Genomic DNA, 23,225 nt, shown 5'->3' with positions numbered 1-23,225 from the left:
GGATATCTTGCCAAGCTTTCTTTAGACTAGTTTCAACCTGTATCCACTGTTTTATGAAATTATACTGCTTATAATTGTCCATTATCCATATTTCTCAGATTTTATACAAGTTTATATTCTAGCCTGCTGTTGCCTTTAGCAGTCATCTTTCTCTCCATGTGGCAAGTAATTCAAATGTTTATTGAGGAACTTTTGTTATTCTTGATCTCCCTGGTGCTAAAATAGTCTAACTTCTTGATGAAATAACTATAATGAATGCTGCTGTACTTTCTGTCATTCATTTTCCATTTTGATTTCCAATGGCAGTTTTACTATATCAAGATAAAATTTTCTTAATTTTATGCCATCTTTTCCTCATTCTTCTTTTTTATTTACTGTAAATTTTGATTTTAGCTCTGAAAAATTCCTCGTCTACTAACTATGTAGAGACAACTGATTTAAGGATAACTACTACTTCTATAAGAAGTCTTTTTTTGCCCGTTAAAATATAATCAAACTAATTCTTTTTGATGTTATTTGGTTCTCACTATGTCCAGTTCCTACTAATTTCTTTAAATGAAACTGTTTATGTTACAGAGACAGAAGTCTTCTGTAAGCCTGTCTTTCTTTCTTTCCTTCCTTCCTTCCTTTTTTATTAATATAATTTACTTACAAGTGTCTCACCCTCTCATTCCCTTCCCCACATCATAGAAGGCATCATTTGAGAGACAGGCATATATAATATAGTCATTGGCTTTTCTTGTGTTGATCCAAGCTTCCCATATATTTATATCTATCTTACTTGCCCTTGCCTTTGCACTGAAGTCATCAAGTATCAGAATGTATGTTGATTTGTTTTGGATTCTGTCTTAACAAGTCCGTAACAATTTCCTATCACTTTAGTCTCAGTAATCAATGTTGGTGTGAAAGGTGAAATTTTTTTTTATGGCTGTCTTTTTGCAAAGAATGATCATTAGTGCTACAATATGTGAGGACCAAATATACTATGGAATAATATTTCTTATAGCTTTGGGATATATGAGAAAATCTATTCTACCAATTCCTCTACTTTATTTATTTGCTCCTGTGAGCCATCCTTCCACTTAGCTGCAACTTTATTTCATTCTACTTTTGTTCACAATAACAATGTGAAAATTGATATTAAGATCCTCTAGCAAAATTGTCACTTATGCTCTCACAAGACCATTAAAAGAATCAATGACTAAATAAAAGTATACTAATGGACTAAAAATTGTGATTTTGAGCACCCTCTGTCCCATTTCCTGACACTACAGAATTGGAAGGTGGTCACTCAAGAATGAGGAACATTTAAATTTTTCCCCATGTTTTATGAGTTGTCATGGCCAAAAAAGTTTCATCACCAGGTTGTCAGTCCACTGATGTGCCTTTCAATGGTTATATCTTGCAACTGTTGCAAAAAAAACAAACAAACAACAAAAAATCGAGTGAATACGGCAAAATTACAAAAAATATGGCTCCAAAGAATAAATATGAGAAAACACCTCTACCTCATCTTTTTACAGAAGTAGAGATTCCATGAATATGGTGTATGGCACATATTTTCAGACTTTTCAAATATACTTATGAGTTTCCTGATTTCTTTCTCATTTTTTGACTTTTAAAAAATGCTATATGGGATGACTCTCAAAGAAGTATAATGGGAAGAATATGAGGTGGGGAGTGGAATTTCAGTGATGCAAAAAAATTAACAAAAATTTATTTTTTTAAATAAGTTTTCCTATGATTTACCCTAAAACTACAATTGCTTTTAAGTGATAGAACTAAGAAATATGGAACACTAATTTTCGAAATGCATTAAGCATTAAAATAAAATTTAATATAATGTAACCTTATTTGTTCAGAACAAGTCATATGCATATCAGTTGTCACTGTACTGTAGTAAAGATGCAAAGGATACCTGTTGAAATCCATACTGACACATACTCTGAAAGTTATCTTTCTGAATAAATCTTGGATATCAGCTCTTCATTTTTCTCTCTCATAAAAATACAAAATCAATTATGGGAAGAGGGCAATTCATTTATCCAGGGTTTTAAATTTCTTAATAAAGAAGAATTTATTTTCTTGGAACGAAGTTAGCTCACAGCTAAAATGGAACTTCAGTCACTAGCAGCTTAGGCAGATCATGTTACGTAAGCATAATAATGAGGTTTCAAGGCAGAAAATTTATTTATTTTTTAAGTATAGCTAGAATTTTATAGCTTTATTTTTTTAATTTTTAAATTTTTTTCCCAAATGCCAAAAATAGTTTTCAACATTTTTCAAAGAATACTGAGTCTTGAATTGTCTTTCTCCCTCCCCCCAAATCACTCGCTCATGAGAAGGTAAGCAATCTCATATAGACTGTACATGTGCAATCACGTAAAACATTTTTTCATGTTAATCCTTTTGTGGAAGAAAACTCAAATAGAAAACTCAAATAGAAAACAAAATTAAGAAAGTGAAAAAAATTTGCATCAGATTCAGACTCAGTTCTTTTTCTCTAGAAGTAGATTATATTTTTTATATGAGTCCTTTGGGACACTTTTGGATCACTAAATTGCTGAGGATAGCTGTTACTCACAGTTGTACATTGTAAAGTATTCCTATCCATGTTCTCCTGGTTCTGTTTATTTCACTCTCCTTCAGTTTGTGTAAGTCTTTCCAGGTTTTTCTTGAGCTCTTCCTACTTTATCATTTCTTACAGCACAATAATATTCCATTACAATCATATACTATAACTTACTCATCTATTCCCTAATTGATGTGTATCTGCTCATTTTCCAAACTTTTTTCCCCTTAAAAAAAGCAGCTTTAAATATTTTTGTACATATACATCTTTTCCCTTTTTGTTTTTATTTTTTAATCTCTTTGGGATACAAACCTAGTAATAGTATTTTGGGGTCAAAGGGCATGTACTGTTTTATAGTCCTTTAGTCAAAACTGCTCAGTTCAAAACTCCGCCAGGAATGCATTCATGTCCCAGTTTTCCCGTATCTCCTTCAGGTTTTTGTTATTTTCCTTTTCTGTCTTAAGCCAATTTGATAGGTGTAGGGTAGCCCCTCAGAGTTGTTTTAATTTTTATTTCTCTAAGTAATAGTAATTTAGTAATTATAGAGCTTCAATTACTCTGTCAGAGAAATGCCTGTTTATAGCCTTTGACCATTTATCAATTGGAGAATGACTTGTTTTCTTATAAATTCAACTCATTTCTCTATGTATTTGAGAAATGAAGCCTTCATTAGAAAGATTTATAAAATTTTCCTTGCATCATTATGATTACTGGGCATTACTTTCCATCCTATTTACCTATTAGTTTCTGACCTCCACCTTCCCCAATTTGCCCTCCTTTCTATCAGGTCCACTTTCCTTCTCTTATCCCCTTTCACCTCCTCCTTTCCTGTAGGCTAAGATAGCTTTCTATAACCAGTAGATTGTGCATGTTCTTCTCTCATTCAGCCAATTCTGATGAGAGTAAAGCTCACATGCTATCCTCTCCGCTTTCTCCACCATCACCTCCACTGTAAATGCTCTTTCATGGTTCCTTTATATGCAATACTTTGCCTCATTCTATCTTTCCCTTCTCTCTCCTCCTAATGCATTCATATTTCTCATGCCTTAACTTAATTTTTTAAATTTTTTTTTAAATTTTTTATTTTAAACCCTTAACTTCTGTGTATTGACTTATAGGTGGAAGAGTGATAAGGGTAGGCAATGGGGGTCAAGTGACTTGCCCAGGGTCACACAGCTGGGAAGTGTCTGAGGCCGGATTTGAACCTAGGACCTCCCGTCTCTAGGCCTGGCTCTCAATCCACTGAGCTACCCAGCTGCCCCCCTTAACTTAATTTTTATATCATCCCATCATGTTCAACTCATATGTTCAATATCTGTCTCTGTATACTTTTTCTAACTGCCCTAATAATAAAAAAGTTCTTTGCCATTACAAGAATCACACATTTTAATCTTATTGAATGTCTTTTTATTTTTCTTTCATGTTTATCTTTTTATGATTCTCTCGAATGATGTATTTGAGAGTAAAATTCCCATTCACCTCTGGTTTCTTCACCAGGAATATTTTAAAGTCCTCTATCTCAATGAATACTCATTTTTCCCCTGAAGGATTATGCTCAGTTTTGCTGGCTAAATGATTCTTGGTTGAAGTCCCAGCTCCTTTGCCCTCTGGAATATTATATTGTAGGTCCTCCAACCCTTTAATGTAGAAGCTGCTAAGTCTTGTATTATCCTGTCTGTGGCTCCACAATATTTGAATTTCTTTTTGATTTGCTTGCAATACTTTCTCCTTAACCTGGGAGCTTTAGAATTTGGCTATAATATTCCTGGATATCATCCTTTTGGGATCTCTTTCAGGAGATGATTGGTAGATTCTTTCAATTTCTATTTTGTCCTCTGGTTCTAAAATTACAGGGAAGTTTTCCCTGATGATTTCTTCAAAGATGATATCAGCTCTTTTTTGATAGTGGTTTTTAGGCAGTCCAATATTCTAAAATCATCTCTCCTGAATTTATTTTCTAAGTCAATTGTTTTTCCCATGATACATATTTTTTCTTCCATTTTCTCATTCTTTTGACTTTCTTTGTTTCTTGATGTCTTATAGAGTCATTCGTTTCCACATGCTCAGTTAAAATTTTTCAGGCATAATTTCCTTGAGTGAGTGTTTGTACCTCCTTTTCCATTTGGTCAATTCTACTTTGTAAGGAGTTCTTTTCCTCAGTGAATTTTCATACCTTTTTCCAGAGGATCAATTTTGTCTTTCAAAAACTTTTTCTCTTCAGTGCATTTTTGTGTGTTTTTTCCATATGATCAATTTGTCTTTTAAAAAATTTCTTCTCATTGAATTTTTGTGTCTCTTTTACCAATTTGCCTATTTTGTTTTTTTAAGATGTTAATAGCTTCAGAGCTTTTTTGTGTCTCCTTTACCTTCAAGCTATTGATTCTTTTTAAATTATTTTCCTGTGTCACCCTCATTTTTCCCAAATTTTCCTTTTACTTGTCTTATTTGACTTTTAAAATCCTTTTTGTGCTATTTCATGAATTCTTCTTGGGCTTGAGAGCAATTAATATTTTTTCTCTGAGGCTTTGGATACAGCAGTATTGAATTTGTTGTCTTATTCTGAGTTTAAGTCTACTTTGGTACCAAAATAATTTCCTATGCTGAGTTTCTTTTTTTGTTGTTTGCTCATTTTCCTGCATTTTTCTTTTCTTTTAGCTTAAAAAATTGTTAAAGTTGGACTCTGTTACTGTGGTGAAGGCAGTGCTATTTTAAGCTTCAGGTTCTTTGTGCAGCTCTCTTCATAGGTTGCTCTGGGAATCTATTAGTTTTCAGTTCTTCCAAGGTGGTATGATGGAAGGAAAGGTGTATTAATACTCTCCAGGCCTGTGCTCTGGTCTGTGAGTGACCCCAACTACTATTTACCCCTTGGATCTGTGAACAGAGTCTCCTGCTCTCCTGTGGCTGTAAGTGCTGCTGTATGCTAGTGCTTCTTCTCATCCTAAGACTGTACCCCAGGGCTGTGACCTGGTTCTGAGTATTGGCAATGTGGCAAAAGTCTTCCACCTAGAGCCAGCAAAGGGACCCCTGTAATCTCCTTCTGGGAAGTTGTCTGAACCCCCTTAGCCCCCCCCCCTTACCATCTGTAGCTGAGATCTCTGGAAGTCTTGGCTACTGCACTCAAGTTTTTGGCCATGGTGGGGCCTGTACTCCCACCTCCACCTCAGTGTACTAGATCCCTCTTGCCAGTCTTCTAGGGTGTTTGGGCTAAATAATTTTATTTTCTCCTTTTGGGGTTATATTGATCCAGAATTAGTTTTGAGACATTATCATTGTTTTGGGGGGGCAGGGATAAGTTGGTAGGAATCAGATAGGGCTCTGTAGTTTCTCCACCATTTTGACTCTGCCTGACCATGGCACATAATTTAAAAACTCCATTTACCAGACTTCAACTTTATTATTAATTAAAAATTTTAATAAAGTTTTACTGATTCTTTTTGTTTTGATAATAGTAATTTCTAGACACCCCACCACACTGAATATCAACCCTCCTTTTCAATGAATGAATGAAATGTAAGTACTTTCTATGAGCAAAGTACTTTGCTAAGTTCTGGGGATATTGCCTGCTCCAGGCAATTTTTTTTTCATAGGAGGAAACAATACAAACAGAAATTTTAGTTGAAAATCAGAGAGCAAGAACCTAATGGTCCTTAAGAGTATAGAGGCAAAGCAAATCATAATATATCTTCTTTGATGTCATTTCCATTAATAAAATCATCAATTTGTGATGTAGAATGCAAAGATCTAGACAGAAAAATAGATGTTGTATACCAATTTTAGTCTTTTGTATCTCCATGGAAAGGAGGAAAGTGAAATTATTAGCAATTTGGAACGATTTTTACATGGACATGCTATTCATGTAAAGCATGGAAAATATAATTATCCACACTAGTCTTTCCTTTCAGCTCTCCCCCTCTCCCAAACTATCCCCCAAAAGATTTGGAGGTATTTAATAAGAAAAATAGATATCAGGGAGCAGCTGGGTAGCTCAGTAGATTGAGAGTCAGGCCTAGAGATGGGAGGTCCTAAGTTCAAATCCGACCTCAGACACTTCCCAGCTGTGTGACCCTGGGCAAGTCACTTGACACCCCATTGCCCACCCTTACCACTTGTTCACCAAGGAGCCAATACATAGAAGTTAAGGGTTTAAAAAATAAATTTAAAGAAAGAAATAAAAAAGAAGAAAAAAGAAGAATAGATATCATTTTAGAAGAAATGAATTTTATTTTTAATCAAAGAGTTACCCTTTTAGGATTAAAAAAAATCAGTTATTTTCAAAAACAGAGAAACAAAGTGGGGTAAGAACTGAAATGTAGATGAAGTTGGATCTTATTCATTTAAGCAAGGTTTAATAAAAATAAATCATTAAGGTGATTTTTTTTCTGGTTAAGGAGCTTTGGAATTTTCTCAATGTGAAGCTTGTAGCAGATTTCTGATATGTCTTTAGAGGCTATTTATGAGAAATTTATGAGGATGCATTTTTCCCTCGAATAAATTTTGAAATTTAACTTTATTTACAAAAATGGCTGCAAAAGTTTTCTGCAATTCTTAACAGAAGTGCTGTTTTATAAGACATTTTAAAAATGTTTTTCCTTTCCTGAAATAGAACTTTTTTAAAAATGGGAATGTTTTTACTTAGCTAGAGACAAATAAGGCTGTTTTCTAGATTAGAGTTTGAGGAACAGTTTATATGGCAAATGTACCACCATTTTGAAGTTTTCATTGGCCTCCACTTGGGTGTGGATTTTAGCTTCTTGTTGACTATTTGATTTACATATATATATATATATATATATGTTTCATTCTCTCTTTTTTTAAAAAAAGCAATACCCCAATTTTCTATAGTTTCTAAAGTAGTCTAAATTGCTTAAGTATACAGTTGAGTAAAGTTTAAATTTAAAAACAAAAAACAACCACACAGAAAGACTGTTGATAGTTTGCTTTTCTCTTTTGGTGAACTGCCTGTTCTTATCTCTTGGAGCTTAAATGAATTAAATGAAAGTGATAGAATTGGGAATTGAATCCAGGTCTCCAATTAAAAATATTTTACCATTCACCCAATGACTTCACTTGGAACAGAAGGATATTCCAATGATCTAAGGAATTCCAGATTGCAATGTTTACAACAGAATGAATTAGAATTTTTCATTCCATTTTGTGACCATCAAATTAGCCAGTATGAAAAGGAAAAATAAAGAGATTATGCAATCAAATCAGTATCAATGGTAAGTATTGCAGTATCATTGAATTACTTTTGTATTAATGCTAATGACCCCTATTATAAATTCAACTGATATTCATGACAGTCTGCCATGCATTTCTGTACAGGTGTTCTATTATAATTTAGCATTAAATAATAAATGCTTATAATGAAGGGTTACTAAACCCAATTGTGGGAACAGACAGCTAGATTCTAAATGCTATATTTAAAGCCAATAGAAATAGGAAGAATGCAAATGTGTTAGCCTTTAAAATGCTATGACAGCCAAATTTATCCATGTTTTTCAGAATCCTAAAATTGCATGAGGCATACTTAAAGAAAATAGGGATAATAGGTAATGAAACACTTGAAAAAGAAAAAAACAAATGCTTGCAAAAAAAGTCTTACTTCATTTTATTCACTTCCTTATCAAAATTTTAAAAGAAAATGGCAACAGATTACTCACAGATATTTTACAATCGTGTTTTCATAAAATTTTTGATGTTCTATTATAATGGCTTCTGAATGAGATTGCAATGGATCTACCTATCCAAAGCTAGTTTAGGCTGAAATGAATTTCAGGTTGAGAATGTGACATAAATAATTCTGGCAGAAGCAGGCCCAGAATATCTATCTTATCAGCATATCTAGGCAGTCTAGACCAGAAGCATAAAACCAAGAGCTTTTTGGAGACTAGATTGGTTCTGGGGCCTATCTGCAAATTTATATGTCTCTACTACAAAGCATATCACTTCCAAGATACTCCAAGACCTAATCAGAGCTAATTAATGGGGGTAACTGGGTAGCTCAGTGAATTGAGAGTCAGGCCTAGAGATGGGAAGTCCTAGGTTCAAATCCAGCCTCAGACACTTCCCAGCTGTGTGACCCTGGGCAAGTCACTTGATCCCCATTGCCCACTCTTACCACTCTTCCACCAAGGATCCAATACACAGAAGTTAAGGGTTTAAAAATAAAAAAAATTTTTTTAAAAAGAGCTAATTAATGCCTGACTCGATTAACTATATTGACCTTCTTGTCATTATCCAACAAATCTAATGTTAGGTTTACTTTTATTAAAAATCAAAAAAGGGCCTGATCTTTTCCCCAAGAATATTAGAGGGAAAGGAAAAGAATTAATATGTCACAAAATATTAACAGAAGTTTTCTCTGTAGGGCAAAAACCTGGAAATTGAGGGGATGTCCCCCAATTGAGAAATGTCTAAACAAATTGTGCTATATGATTGTGATGGAATACTCCTACACTGTGAAAATGCTAAGCATGCTGATTTAAAAAAAAAAAAACTTGTGGGGAAAAAATAAATAAAATAAAAATAAAAAACTTGTGGGAAGTAAAATAGGGCCAGAGTTCAAGCAACATGTTTTGGAGATTATCAGAATGTAGCGTAGTGGCCTGGTTCTGGGTGTTAAGATTAATATTCTCCAGAAACTGTATATTAATTTACAATTATTTGTTATAATGAAAGTGGGTTGGAGAGAAAAAAGGCACGTTATCACATGGATGGTCTCCTAGCTAACGTGGCTTGTTGCTCATCACATGTTCCCATTTGTTCCTGTTGCTTCCTCGCAAAGGGAAGGCAAACTTCTGTGATCCATAACTCATACACCCCATGAAGTGACTTCTTCTGGGTCTCTCTGCTTAGACAGATTTGACCTCCGTCTGGATCAGAGGTCAGTCTTCTGGATGACAGGAGTCTTGTGGGACAAGAGGCAAGCAGCTTTGGGAATGCCAGGGAGCCATGAGGCATCCTCCTTATACAGATAAACCTCAGGTCTCCTTTTTAATCCAATCAAAGGGTTGGGGTGAGATTGAAAAAGATTTTCAAAATTCTCCTTTCAAAAAAGTAGAATCTCACCTATAAGAAACCAGAATGTAGAGTTGGAAGGGACTATGGAGATCATGTAGCAAGAGGTTCATAGACAGAGTTAGAAGGGACCCAGGTGATTTAGTTCTCTTATTTTGCAGAGGAAGAAACCGAGATATAGAGAAGGTGAACTACTTGCCCATTTAAAAACAGAAAGACATCCCAGCTTTTCATTTTAATTTTTAATAGAACCTTGACTTTTATAGCTTTTTTCTCAGATGCCCATCTTTGGGCTGCTCTTAGAATCTTGGCTTTTTTCTGTTTGAATCACTACTTGAACCTGCTAGGTTATTTTATGCCTTTATCATCAACAACAAAAAATAACAATAAAAAAAAGGCAGTGAACTACATTTAGAGGTGGAGGAAAAAAGATGTATCATCTTTCCTTTCAACCAAGTGTCATTGCTTTCTTTCTTCATCTTTTTTTAGGGAATCCCCATTTTATTTATTTATTTATATTCATAGATATATTTTTTAATTAATTGCACATAATAACAAGTTTTCCTTAGTTATGATTGTCATTGCTTTCTTAAAAAATAATGATTATCATACTGATAGGAAGGAGGATTAAAAATAAAATTAAAATGATAGAAGGAAAAATAATATTAGCCAACATTTATTAAATGTTTTATATGTACCCTTTCATTTAATTCTCACAATAACCCGGTGGAATAGATAGGAGAGGTATTATTATCACAATTTTACAGTTAAAAAAATAAAGAGAAGTAAAATGATTTGTCCACAGTTAACTTAGCTCTTAAGTGTCAGAGGCTACAACAGAAGCCATGTTTTTATTATTAGAAGGTCAACACACCATCCGGCACACCACAAATGTTCCCAATCCCAATTCTTTTACAACTTCTTATTCTGATGCTTCATCCTTCTCAATCTAGTTAAATGCCATTCTCTCGAAATCTACTGATTGGAGAGGATGGAGGGGAGCTATTAAGAGCTCATTTCAAATCTTTCACGTAGGGAAGATGTCCAGGGCAGCCATTCCATCACTTTCCACCAGTCTATACCCTTTCGGATTTCAACATGCTCCTCCCTTCTCCCTCCCTCCCTGTCCCTTCTCAGTTTCTTTTTATATGTTGTCTCTTCCCATTATCTGGTGAGTTCCTTGAGAGCAGGGACTGTCTTTTGCCTTTCTTTGTATCCTTTAGTACTTAGCAGAGAGCCTGGCACCCATCGGGAGCTTAATAAATATTTGTTGGCTACTGAAATAGACAAAAATGAACCCATCCTCAAAGATCATAGTTTACTGAACATCTCCAGTATGAGTTCCTTTGCTTACAACTTCAGTATAAAAAAACTTTCATATTATATACCATGTTCATCATTCATCAAATACAAAGAAGTTTCAGGTAAAAGAAATAAAATGAGAAAACTTTGACTTAGAATGTCACCCAAACTAGTTCAAAACCTTTCTGATAAGTAAATCAAGGTATTATTGAACTGTCTAATCACTTATCCTCCTCGTATTCAAAGGTTTATTCATCCTCCCAGATTCATTTAAACAATGGAAATTCTAGACTATTGTCAAATAAAGAGATCATTTGCTATTATACAGCAAAAGGCAAAGAGAGACAGTTGCATTGAAAAACAAAACAAAGCAAAACAAATACTATAGTTTAGTTCATTTTATTCTTCTAACAGCAGACTAATATTCTGTAGTATTCTAATAAACTGCTGTTAGGTCTGGAAAAATTTTGGCTAATTCTTTCCTCTTTCCTTGTTGCAACTGGTTTGCTAATAGCTTCCTTTAACTGTAGAGTTATAATTAGAAGACAGTCGCTGCTTTGCATAATCAAATTGTAATTGCTGTTTGGGTGAAATCCAACCAAATTAAGCATCAGTACCCTCCAAAAATACAAAGTCTGGCAAAACAGAGTAACAAATGCCATGCTCTAATAATCTGAGTTATCCAAGAATGCTTGTTTCACTGCTAATGTTTTTAAAGGATGGATGGCACAAAGAATCGGAAGAACATTTCCTAGCTGAGAGCTAAGAGTTCCAACCAATATTCAATATCAGGAAAAATCATTCATGTACACGTATCTACTCTTAACACATCCAAAAATCTCATTCACGGAGGCACTCCTGATGGTGCGGATCACAATATATCCACATCTTCCCATCCAGAAGCACTCCTATCAATGTCTTTCTGTAAAGACTTCCAAAGGGATGTAGCCAACATATTGGAAGCCACGCTCTGGTTTATGCAATTATCCCTCTCTCCATGTATATATGTATATGTTGTCATAACGGAGGGCTAGACAATGTACTCTCGGATTTAAATGAAGAGAAAGGTCACTCCCAGGCCTGCGGTGGGAAGTGATTGGGGACAAGGAGGGTGATATTAGAAATAAGCATTTATACAAAGCACCACTGATGTGCCAGGCATTTTGCTAAGCACTTTGTAGATATGAGCTCTTTTGATCCTCACAACAAACCTTCAGGGTAAGTGCTGTTATAGTCCCCGTTTTACAGTTGGGGAAACTGAGGCAAAGAGTGGTTAAGTGACTCATCCAGGGTAAGATAATGGCGAGAGAAGCGTTCTTAGAAGAAGTAGCATTTAACCAGACCCACAGGGGTATTAAATCTTACAAGCAAAGAAAAAAAAAAAGCATACTTTAAGGGAAATGATCATAGATCACTAAATTTTTGTAATTTTTTGGTTATTGTATCTTTATAGAAATGTTCCCTAAAGATAGGGACTGGATCTGTAATTTCATTGGTGAGGGGAACTCCTAGGTGAGGAAATTTCCACTACTAACACAGACAGACACATTCTCTGTAACTTAGAGTCATTAAGATCTGATTAGATGCCATATCAGAAGCAAGTCTTGAATTCAGATCCTTCTGGCTCCAAGGTTATCTCTCTAACAGTTATGCCATCTTGCCTCTCAAATATTTTCTAACATACAGTAACAATAATATAATAATATAATATAAATAATATAATAATATTGCCATCTTGCCTCTCAAATATTTTCTAATCTATAGTAATAATAATATAATAATATAATAATAATATTGCCATCTTGCCTCTCAAATATTTTCTAACCTACAGTAATAATAATATAATATAATATAAATAATATAATATAATAATATTGCCATCTTGCCTCTCAAATATTTTCTATAGTAATAATAATATAATAATATAATATAAATAATATAATAATAATATTGCCATCTTGCCTCTCAAATATTTTCTAACCTATAGTAATAATAATATAATATAAATAATATAATATAATATCGCCATCTTGTCTCTCAAATATTTTCTAGCCTATAGTAATAATAATATAACATAATATAAATAATATAATAATATAATATAGCAATAAAATATAATATAATAATAATAGATTATATATCTTGAGCACTTCAAAGTTTGCAAAGAGCTTTCATCCTCATCTTACCCTGGGCAAAACATTTCACCTCTATTTGCCTCAGTTTCCTCACCTGTAAAATAGGGAACTTAATAGCACCTACCTCGCAGGGTTTGTTGTGAAGACCAAAAAGAGATCATATTTATAAAGCACTTAACAAAGTGCCTGTGAATTAAGTAGTAAAGAATCATTAGCCTTATTTTACACATGAAGATACTGTGTCCCTGAGAAGCGAAGTAACTTGCAATGTGTCACACAGCTAGGAAGAATCACAGCAGAACTGAACTCTGTGTCTCTTGACTCCAGGTCCAGAATTCTCTCTATTATACTCCACAAGGTAAACAGTGGGTTAAAGTAGAATTAGTTAGTGAGTTGATTAAAAAGAGAGAATCTGATTTAAAATAGAACTTACAGAGTATGATCTGAACAATTTCAGGAAGAGGTAAAAGGTCATAGGACTTAGAATTGGAAAGGACCTTAAAGGTATATCATCATGTCTCTTCTTTTTATTTTTACAGTGAAAGTCAGTGAGGGCCCAGGGTGGTAAAGGACCATAGGCAGCAACTTTACATGGCTAAGATTTCAATAAATCCTTGGACTTCAGATCCACTGTTCCTTACACCACTGCCTATGACTTTCTTCATGTGAGGAAGAACTTAAAAAAAGTATGTGCAGAGATAAAGGCTTCAACTCTCCATACATTAACAGCTTGGTTAAAAACTCAACTTCATTAATGTTGCCATGCTTAAGCAAAGAAAGGGTGATTATATAAAAGGTTTATGCAATTTATCAGTCAGTCTTCCTCGTAACTACCAATTAATGATGTGGGTTGTTTTCTTAGGGTTTTTTTTTTTGTTGATATTAGCATTTGTAAAGCATTCACCAAAAATTATTGGTTATTTACAAATGTTTTCCTATAAATCTTTCAGATTAGAAAAATAAATTCAAGAATATCACACAATTAAACTCCAAGTATACGTATTATTAATTAGTATTTTGTGTCTTTATAAGTTTTAATAGCTGGAATCTCACCAGAACAATCGGCAGCTGCACACAGAGCTCACATACCAGTATTTGTTCTTGGAAGACTGTACCTCTAAATATCTTCCCAGACATAGAACTGATTGACAAGAAATTACCGAGTGTAAGGAATCAGGGGTCACAGAGTAATAAACCAGAAGAATGAAAGAATCAATCTCTATCTTCAAAGAAATTTCAGACTAGGTAAAGTGAAAAAAACACATGAAACGTTATTAAGAAGAGCAATATTTTAAGCAAAAAGTCATATAGCAAAATGTATGTATAATCATTACATAAATAAATAAATTAATTATTTTTTTTTCTTTTAACCCTTACCTTCCTTCTTGAAGTCAATACTGTGTATTGGCTCCAAGACAGAAGAGTGGTAAGGGTAGGCAATGGGGGTCAAGTGACTTGCCCAGGGTCACACAGCTGGGAAGTGTCTGAGGTCAAATTTGAACCTAGGACCTCCCGTCTCTAGGTCTGGCTCTCAATCCACTGAGCTACCCAGCTGCCCCTTATAATCATTTAATTTAGTACTGCATATTTTACCTAATCTACAATGTGGACTATTTACAAATCCTCTCTGGTCTTCAGAAAAATATTCCTATTCTTTCTCCTATCTTTTCTTTCTCTCCTAAAGCTCCAAGGCATTAATAATAAAATAATTTCAGGCATAAAGGACCTACTCAAGAAATATTAAAGCTAACCAAATTAATAAGAAGAACACAGCATTATAAAAGGAGTTTTCAATGAGCTCCATTCTCCTGGTTCTGATACAGAATTAGCTTCTTAGGAAGGTAGTAGCCCTACTAAAGGATACCTTGATGGCTGAAAAAAAAAGCTAAGACCTCTCCTCTTCTAAGAGAGTTGATTAAGTAAATCCCAATGACCATTTTGCATATGCACATTATAGCATTCCTTATAAATACAAATGCCTCTCCTCTCATACAATTTGTATTTCCCTAAATGGCATCTTTTTTTTAAATGAGCATTTACTAAGTTACATGCAAGTTTTTGGAGATAAATAGAAAAAAAATAAAATAATCCCTGACTTCAAGAAGGTTATGTTTTATGGGGGGAATAATAAAATAAAGAATGTATACAAATAATATAAAAATAATATATACATATATATAATATATACTATATACAAAATAATTTCAGGGAGGAAAAAAGGACAATAAAATTTGGGGCACCAGGTTAGGTGTGTCTGTAGGAGAGAAAACGGAAACTGAGACTTGAAAGGAGGTAGGTATTATGAGAGGTGGAGGTAGGATGGGAAAGCATTTCTAGGCCTGTGGACCTCTTGTACAAAGTCATGAAGGCAGGAAACTGTTTTAAACAGAGAAAAGTGAGCAGCCCAGTTTAGCTGTAATAGAGTGTGTGAAAGATCATGTGAATTTTGTTTCAGAAAATGGGTTCAGACTGGATGGTGATGGGATTTAATACTAAAGGTAAGTATTTTGTGTTTTATCCTTAGAGGCAATAGGAAACCACTAAAACTTCTTGAGTGGGGAATTGCTATGGTCATGCTTTTGTAGTAATAACTAAAGGTTTTGTTGTTTCCTCTATATCATAAATGAAATGTAGAGTGTCTCCTTAAGGCAGGAAAACTAATTTACTTAAGACAAAACTGTGATCTACACAGAAGAGAAAGGAAAGTTTAATTTTGTCCTAAATAAACATTTTTAAAATGGACATGAAAGCATGTGACAACTTTAGAGACAAAAGAAAAATGATGTGAAAATAGACTATTACACTCAACAATTTCTTTATGCTTTGTCATCATCAGGGGAAATGATCAATTTACTTCACCATCCTATTTGCATAACTTGAAATTATTAAATTTATACCATAGTGATGAAACAGTTGGATTACTGGAAACCCCAAATGATGAAAATTCAACTAGAATTTCCCTTAAGGAATTAATAAGTGTAAATCACATCTTGTCACTTGAGTATTCTGCTGTACATTAATGGATTTAAAACCTAATTAATTTTTCTACATCATTCACCAGTCTTGCTACAACCCTAGCTTGACTGTTATGCTTCTTAATTACATTTAGTAAATTTAAAGAGGATGGAAAAACACAATCAGAGAACACTGAAGAAAGGACCTTTTCCTTCTCCTTTCATCATTACCTCCCTCCCTTTCAAAACATAACACTTTCTATCGTGGTGCCTGTAACAATAATAATAATAATAGTTGACATTTATATGGTCTTTTAAAGCTTGCAAAACACTTTAAATAGCCAGCTTTATATTCAACTTAATGGCTTAAAACTGCACTGAGACTTTTAGGACAACAGTAAGTACTACATTAAAGTAAGAAAGCATATTTAATACTTGTAGATTGGCAAAAGCCTGAGATAAATACCAAAGGTGCATTAGCAAATAAAAAAAGATGATATAAATTATGTTGAATTGATTTAAATTCTAATACTGTACCGTTGAATTATTAGTAAACTCCTTGACATTATTAAAGCCTATTCTTTTCTTTCCTTAAAAGCTTAAAAGGAAAGAAAAGTGAAACTTAGTGTCTCACTTTTCTAATATGTAACTTGTATTTTCTACTAAACAACCCATATTTACATAGTTCCAAGATGTAAAAGCAACTTGTAGTTACCAAATACTCAGGGAAAAACATTTGATCAATTAAAGAAAAACTTTAAATAGACTTTATTTGAAAGACAAGCCACATGAAGTATTCTAAGTAGTTAAAAACATGTAGTAGGCATATGAGAATTTAACACACTTGTGTAGTTTGGCAGCAAAGATGGGGAAAACAAAGTGGCTTGAAATCTTAGAGTCTTACAAATTTGGCAAGATGGTAGAACACCAAAAAACAACTTCTAGGGAAGTTAATTTTGAACTAAACCCAAAATAGAGTTCAAACAATGAAAACAAGCTATTATCTTTCAGGTTTTCATCCCTACCTCAATGTGTAATCATCTTTGCCAATTTCTGAAACTTTAGCTGAATTAAACTAATCTCTTTATTAGAAACAAAAAAGTGAGAATACAAAAGGGGCATGTGTTGCTTTTTAAAAGATTCTTATCCTTGAACTAGCTGTCAGAAATGCATCTGTTTAGAATTTTAAAAAAATTTATCTTAATGTTTTGCTAGAAAAGTTTTTGCAACAAAATATGGTGCACATGTTAAAACTAAAGCAACTATCTGTGTTGTAGTGGCTTGAAGAGTATGTGAGATTCCTATTTGTTCTCTTTGATTACTCAGTTTTTATTTTAAATCCTACCATCAGCATCTTAAAATTACATATTTCCTGGGTTCAAACCTGGCCTCAGACACTTCCTACCTGTGTGCCCCTGGGCAAGTCACTTAACCCCAAATGCCTACTCCTTGCCACTCTTCTGACTTAGAACAGAAGGTAAGGGTTTAAACAATCAAAATCAAATCACATTTTCCTACCTGGATGTAGTTTATATTTCTTCTTTTTGTCCATCGTGACTATCTATAGTACATCAGAACTTTGTTGCAATATCATTTAAGTCAATTCTCCTGGACACTTCGTAGATAAAATAGTATAAAATAAAGCCAATAAAGTATCTCAGATTTTGAGATCAACTTGCCTTAGAGTGAATTCCATACTATAAATGAGAAGCAACATGGCTCAGAGTCTAAAAGGGTGACTTCAGAATCAGGAAGAACTAAGTTCAAATCCTGCCTCTGACATAGTCTGGTTATGTGACCCTAGACAAGTCACTTAACCCTCTGACATTCCAGGCAACTCTCTATGACTATAAATTGCAGCAAAGATAAAAATTCGTACTGGGAAAGATAGTTTTCTTACTTGTACGTTACCAATGCCAATGAAATCACAGATCCAAACCCTACCCCAAAGCCTAACATAGCATTACAGAAAAAGACTAAGCATGTATTTATCCTTTGTGCCTATATCTGTTTCTACACACTATTTGAGAGGGTAGATTTTCCTATTTTTCCTCCTTTTTCCTCCTACAATTTCCTCATCTTAAAATATTGCTCCCTCAGTGTCCCTATTCTACATAAGCTCTCAGAAACATAGAGCGATCATCTACATTTCAAGAAGGAAAGTTTTTGGCAAGAGGTTTTTGTTCATCACCTTGGATGAGTGAAGAAGAATGGTTTATCAGAACTTCTGAGTATTTTCCACCTAATTACTAGGCCAGACCCACAGATATTTCCTGAATAATAAAGCACTTGACAGACATCGGTTGATCAGGTATGTGTTTTGTTCCTTCTTACCTTGCTGGAGGAACATCAATATTTGACGAAACCACTTTGCGTTTTTGTTCCAGGAGACAGATGGATCGAGTGTTCTCTTTTTCATGTTCAGGGACTCTGTGGGCTTTTTTGGTGTCAGCTGTTCTCACATCTTCTGCCATGGCCAAAGGGAACAATTGTTGATAGGATATTTTTTTATTAAAGTCACGTTTTAAGTCCTCCTGTTGAAAGGTGAAGGTCATTTCACGCTTAGTGCTCCCTGCCTGTGAAATGAAACATAAAAATCATTAGTCATAAACATTAAGTCATCATGACTGGGCTCTATGCTTGTACCAGTGTGAGGAAATGCAAAAGAAAGAAAAGGCATGGGCTAGGTGTTCAAGGTGCTTAATATGTAGAAAGAATATATACATGACAGGCCTGGAGTTAGGAGATCCCAGATTCAAATCTGGACTCAGACATTTCCTGGCTGTGTGACTCCGGGAAAATCACTCAACCCCAATTGCTTAGTTCCTACTGTGCCTCTGCTTTGGCACTGATACTTAATAGCAATTCTAAGACAAAAGGTAAGTTGTTGTTGTTTTTTAAGAAATTATACATGAAAAATATCTAACAACACTAACAAAATAACCTACAAATGAGCATAAATCAACAGTGCAAAGAAAAGATGCAACTTTTAAGTATGCTTAATGAAATGTCTTAAAGGTATGGAACTTCTGAGAAAAAAACAAGTTTTTGGAGAAATTATTTTGTCAGGAGAGGAAGGAGGGAAAAGAAGAAGGGAGAGAAGGGAAGGAGGGAGAGAGAAAGGAAAAGAAGGGGGAGGGAGGAAGGAAGGAAGGAAGGAAGGAAGGAAGGAAGGAAGGAAGGAAGGAAGGAAGGAAGGAAGGAAGGAAGGAAGGAAGGAAGGAAGGAAGGAAGGAAGGAAGAAAATCATACTCTTTTCTTTCCTGGATCTTAATCATTTTAGTTTTTTTCTCTCCAAAATCTAATCCTCCTGAGAAGATGACACAAGAAAACATAAATATTCAATGAAACCTCATCAAATTGAACTATACTAATTCAGAAATATCTCTTGCTTACCTTTGTACTGTTCATTGACTTTTTTTTTAAAAAAGTATATGTCTCAAAAGGTTTCTCCCATGCATATGTTAAAAAAATAACAGAAAAGGGGCACTTATGTAGTGGATAGAGAGCCAGACCTGGATATGGGAGGTCCTGGGTTTAAATCAGACATTAGACACTTCCTAGCTGTGTGATCCAGGGCAGATCACTTATCCCAGCTGCCTACCCCTTATTGTTTTTCTGTCTTGGAATGAATACTTGTGTTGATTCTAACATAGAAGTTAAGGTCATTTAAAAGGTAATATGAAGGGGGGAGGCAGCTGGGTGGCTCAGTGGATTGAGAGTCAGGACCAGAGACAGGAGGTCCTGGGTTCAAATCTGACCTCAGGTACTTCCTAGCTGTGTGACCCTGGGCAAGTCATTTAACCTCCAATGCCTAGTCTTTACCACTCTTTTGCCTTAGAGCCAACACAGTACTGATTCTAAGACAAAGGTAAGGGTTTAAAAAAAAGTAATAGGAAGGCAAAATAATATGTTACCTATTTATAAGTAAAATAGGATAAAGTCAAGAGACCTTCTTACATAAGTTTTAAGGTCAACTTTAATATTCCTTAAAAGTTACAATGGGCAATTAAGTAGCTCAGTAAATACAATGCTGGGTATACAGTCAGGAAAATTCATCTTCCTAAGTTCAAATCTGGCCTCAGATATTTACCAGCTATGCGACCCTGGGGAAGTCACTCAACCCCGTCTATTTTAGTTTATTCATCTATAAAACAAATTGGAAAAGGAAAGAGCAAACCCCAAATGAAGTCACAGAGTTGAACACAACTGAAACGACTGAACAACAACAAAAAGTTCTAACACATGCAAGCTTATTTTACAGTTTTCTGATCATCAGTATCAAGTGAGGCAAAAAATAAAGAGATGAATGCTGGCTAAATATTCTGTCAATATCGTGAAAAATATCTTGAATGAGGTTCAAATTGAAGACAGATGTTTCCTCATTGGGTGATGTCCTCTATTACCTCCTATTTAGGAATGAAATTGAACTGAATCCTTTGTACCTCAGAATACTGAATAGGAAACTTAAATCGAGAGATGAAAAGGAACTCAAGTGCTATCCAGGCCAAATCTCTTATTTTGCGAATGAGAAAACTGGCAGCCACGAGATTAAGTGATTTGCCCATGGTCTCTCAGGTAGTATCAGAGGCAAGATATGAATGAACCCAGATGCTCTCTCCACTGTGACACAATGTCTTCTGTTCTATTCTCTGACAGAACACAAGCTACTTGAGAACTGGGACTGTTATGCTTTTGTCTTTATTTCCCACCTAGCACAGTCTCAAATTGACAAATATTTATTTTAAAAATTGAACTGAATTACTAATTTACTTCCTAGGTGGCATATATATATATATATACACATGTATGTTTTTTTAATAAAATGAAAATAACTACTAATTCCAAACCTTAGTAATATTTTAGAAAGTAGTCTTCTTTAGCTATTCCAGGGACTATTCCTCAGGGGTCCTGTAGGCAAAATTGTCAGTAGCAGTCAGATAGCAGCTGCAAAAGGGAAGTATCATTCACCCAGAGTTCATTGCATCTTTATTATGGAGACCCCAGCACTGAATCATTTGTAGATAATCTGCTTCTGGGCTGGAGTTCTGAACACTGCAGAACAGTGATTTCACTGGGTTTAAATTTTTGAAAATTAATTGTTTATTTGTTACATTAAAATTTGCAGGTACCTCCCATCCTTTCTCCCCTCCCTACACTAAGGAAGGTGCATCATTTAACAAAAAAGATATGTGTATTTATAAAAATATGTCTTGTTTGTTTCTATGAATCAATTCTTTCTCTGGAGATGGACATACACAAGTCATTCTTCAAACAATTTTTCTGTTGCGGTATGTAATGTTCTTTTGGTTCTTCTCATTTCACTTTTCAGAGTTTCATGTAGGTCTTCCCATGTTTTTTAAAAATTTAATCTGCTCATCATTTCTTACAATACAGTACTATTCCATCACAATCATATGCTGTAACTTGTTTAGCTATTCTCCAACTGATGGGCAGCACATCAATTTCTAGTTCTTTATCACAATAAAGATGGATGATATAAACATTTTGGAGCATATAGGTTATTTTCCTTTTTCCCTGACTACCTTAGGAAATGAACCTAATAATGGCATTGTTGGGCAAAATTCTAGATTGCTCTCCAAAATGGTTGGATCAGTTCACATTTCCACCAACACTGCACTAGTGTTTTCCCCACATCCCATCCAACACTTGTCATTTTGTCCTTTTGCCACTTTAGCCAAGCTAAAAGGTGTCAGATGTCTAAGAGTTGTTTTGATTTGCATTTCTCTAATCAATGATGATATGGAGCATTTTTCATATAGCTATATATAGCTTTGAATATATCCAGAAACTATTTATTTCTTTTGACCACTTATCAATTGGGGGAATGGCTTATATTCTTATAAATTTGACAAAGCTCTTCATATATTTTAGCTATGAGACCTTTATCCAAAAAACTGTCCATAAAATTTTTTCCCAATTTTCTGCTTTCCTTCTAATCTTAGCTATATTAGTTTTAATGAGTTGAAATTTGAACTGACATTTATTGCCTATATAGTTTTGGGAATGATAATCTCCCTTAACTCATTTATCTTAGTTTTCTAGTCTAGAAAGAAAGGGGGTTGTGAACTATATGATCTATGAGGTCTCTATAAGGTCTCTTCCAGCTCTATATCTATGATTTACTCCTATTGGATCTACTTTAAAAAAAAAACTCTTGCCTTCCATCTTAGAATCAATACTAAGTATAAATTCCAAAACAGAAAAGTGATAAGGACTAGGCAATTAGAGTCAAGTGACTTGCCTAGGGTCACACAGCTAGGAAGTATCTTGAGAACAGATTTGAACCAGGACCTCACATCTCCAGGCCTGGTTCTTTATCTATCAACCCACCTTGATGCCCCTGAAAGTTTGCTCTTGACACAGTCTGTTGAGGGAAGGCAGATGAGGCATCACACTGCAGGGGAGGCTGTGCTGGATTTGGCAACTGGAGGACCATCTGTATCCCAGCTCTGCCACTTAACTGACTGTGTATGACCTCAGACAAGTCCCTTAACTCTGTCAGTCTCAGATTCCTCTTCTATAAAATGAAAGGATTGGACTTAAAAGGCTTGTAGATTCCTTTCCCACTCTAAATCCAAGATCCTGTCATATCTATGATCTTTTAATGAAATCAGTCTTCAGAAACATCCGCTACCATCTTTTAGTGTCTTTCAATCCTCATAGCAGGCCTATTCAAAACGCTGCCTAGCTGCCACCAGAGTGGCATCTAACCTTCTTGCCCCTTATTCCTGGCAGCACTCCATGTCCCAGACCTTTCTTTATGTCCATGTCTCAAAAATTTGGCTGAATAATGTCTCATTCTTACAGAGTCCTACCCTCTACTAGATGACAACAAGAATTAATAAATTAATCAAAAACCATCTACTGCTTTGCTAGCTTTTGATCTCAATTCTTCTGCTCAGAAACCTTCAGAATCTGTACAACCTCCCTAATGAAGTTCAAAGTCTTTTACTTGGTATTCAAAGTATTCCATAGCTCTTTTAAACTGTATTTCATACTACTGCCTTCCATTCACATTCTAGCAGAACTGGACAATTCTCCATTCTCTACTATACGCTGTTTTTTTATACCACTATGCTTTTGGTCAGGCTGTTCCCTAGGCCTGGGATGCACTCATGCCCTCTCTTTGCCTACTAATGAAATGCTCTCATGCCCTCTCATTATCTATTCACACACACACACACACACACACACACACACACACACACACACACACAT

The 23,225-nt window shown here is 34.7% G+C and overlaps 1 protein-coding gene across 1 annotated transcript in view; it reads right to left on the bottom strand.

The window, feature by feature from the left end:
• ZNF704 (zinc finger protein 704) overlaps positions 1-23,225 on the bottom strand; it is a 329,242-nt gene that overhangs the window by 219,961 nt on the left and 86,056 nt on the right. Inside the window, exon 2 of the mRNA XM_044665818.1 lies at positions 18,318-18,559. Within this exon, the coding sequence (XP_044521753.1) occupies positions 18,318-18,538 (221 nt within the window). The 5' untranslated portion in view covers positions 18,539-18,559. The remainder of the gene's footprint in view (positions 1-18,317; positions 18,560-23,225) is intronic.

This window comes from Gracilinanus agilis, chromosome 1 (assembly GCF_016433145.1).
Source record: "Gracilinanus agilis isolate LMUSP501 chromosome 1, AgileGrace, whole genome shotgun sequence".
NCBI lineage: Eukaryota > Metazoa > Chordata > Mammalia > Didelphimorphia > Didelphidae > Gracilinanus > Gracilinanus agilis.
Note: the sequence above shows the minus strand (reverse complement) of the source record. Positions and strands in the feature narration are given on the sequence as shown.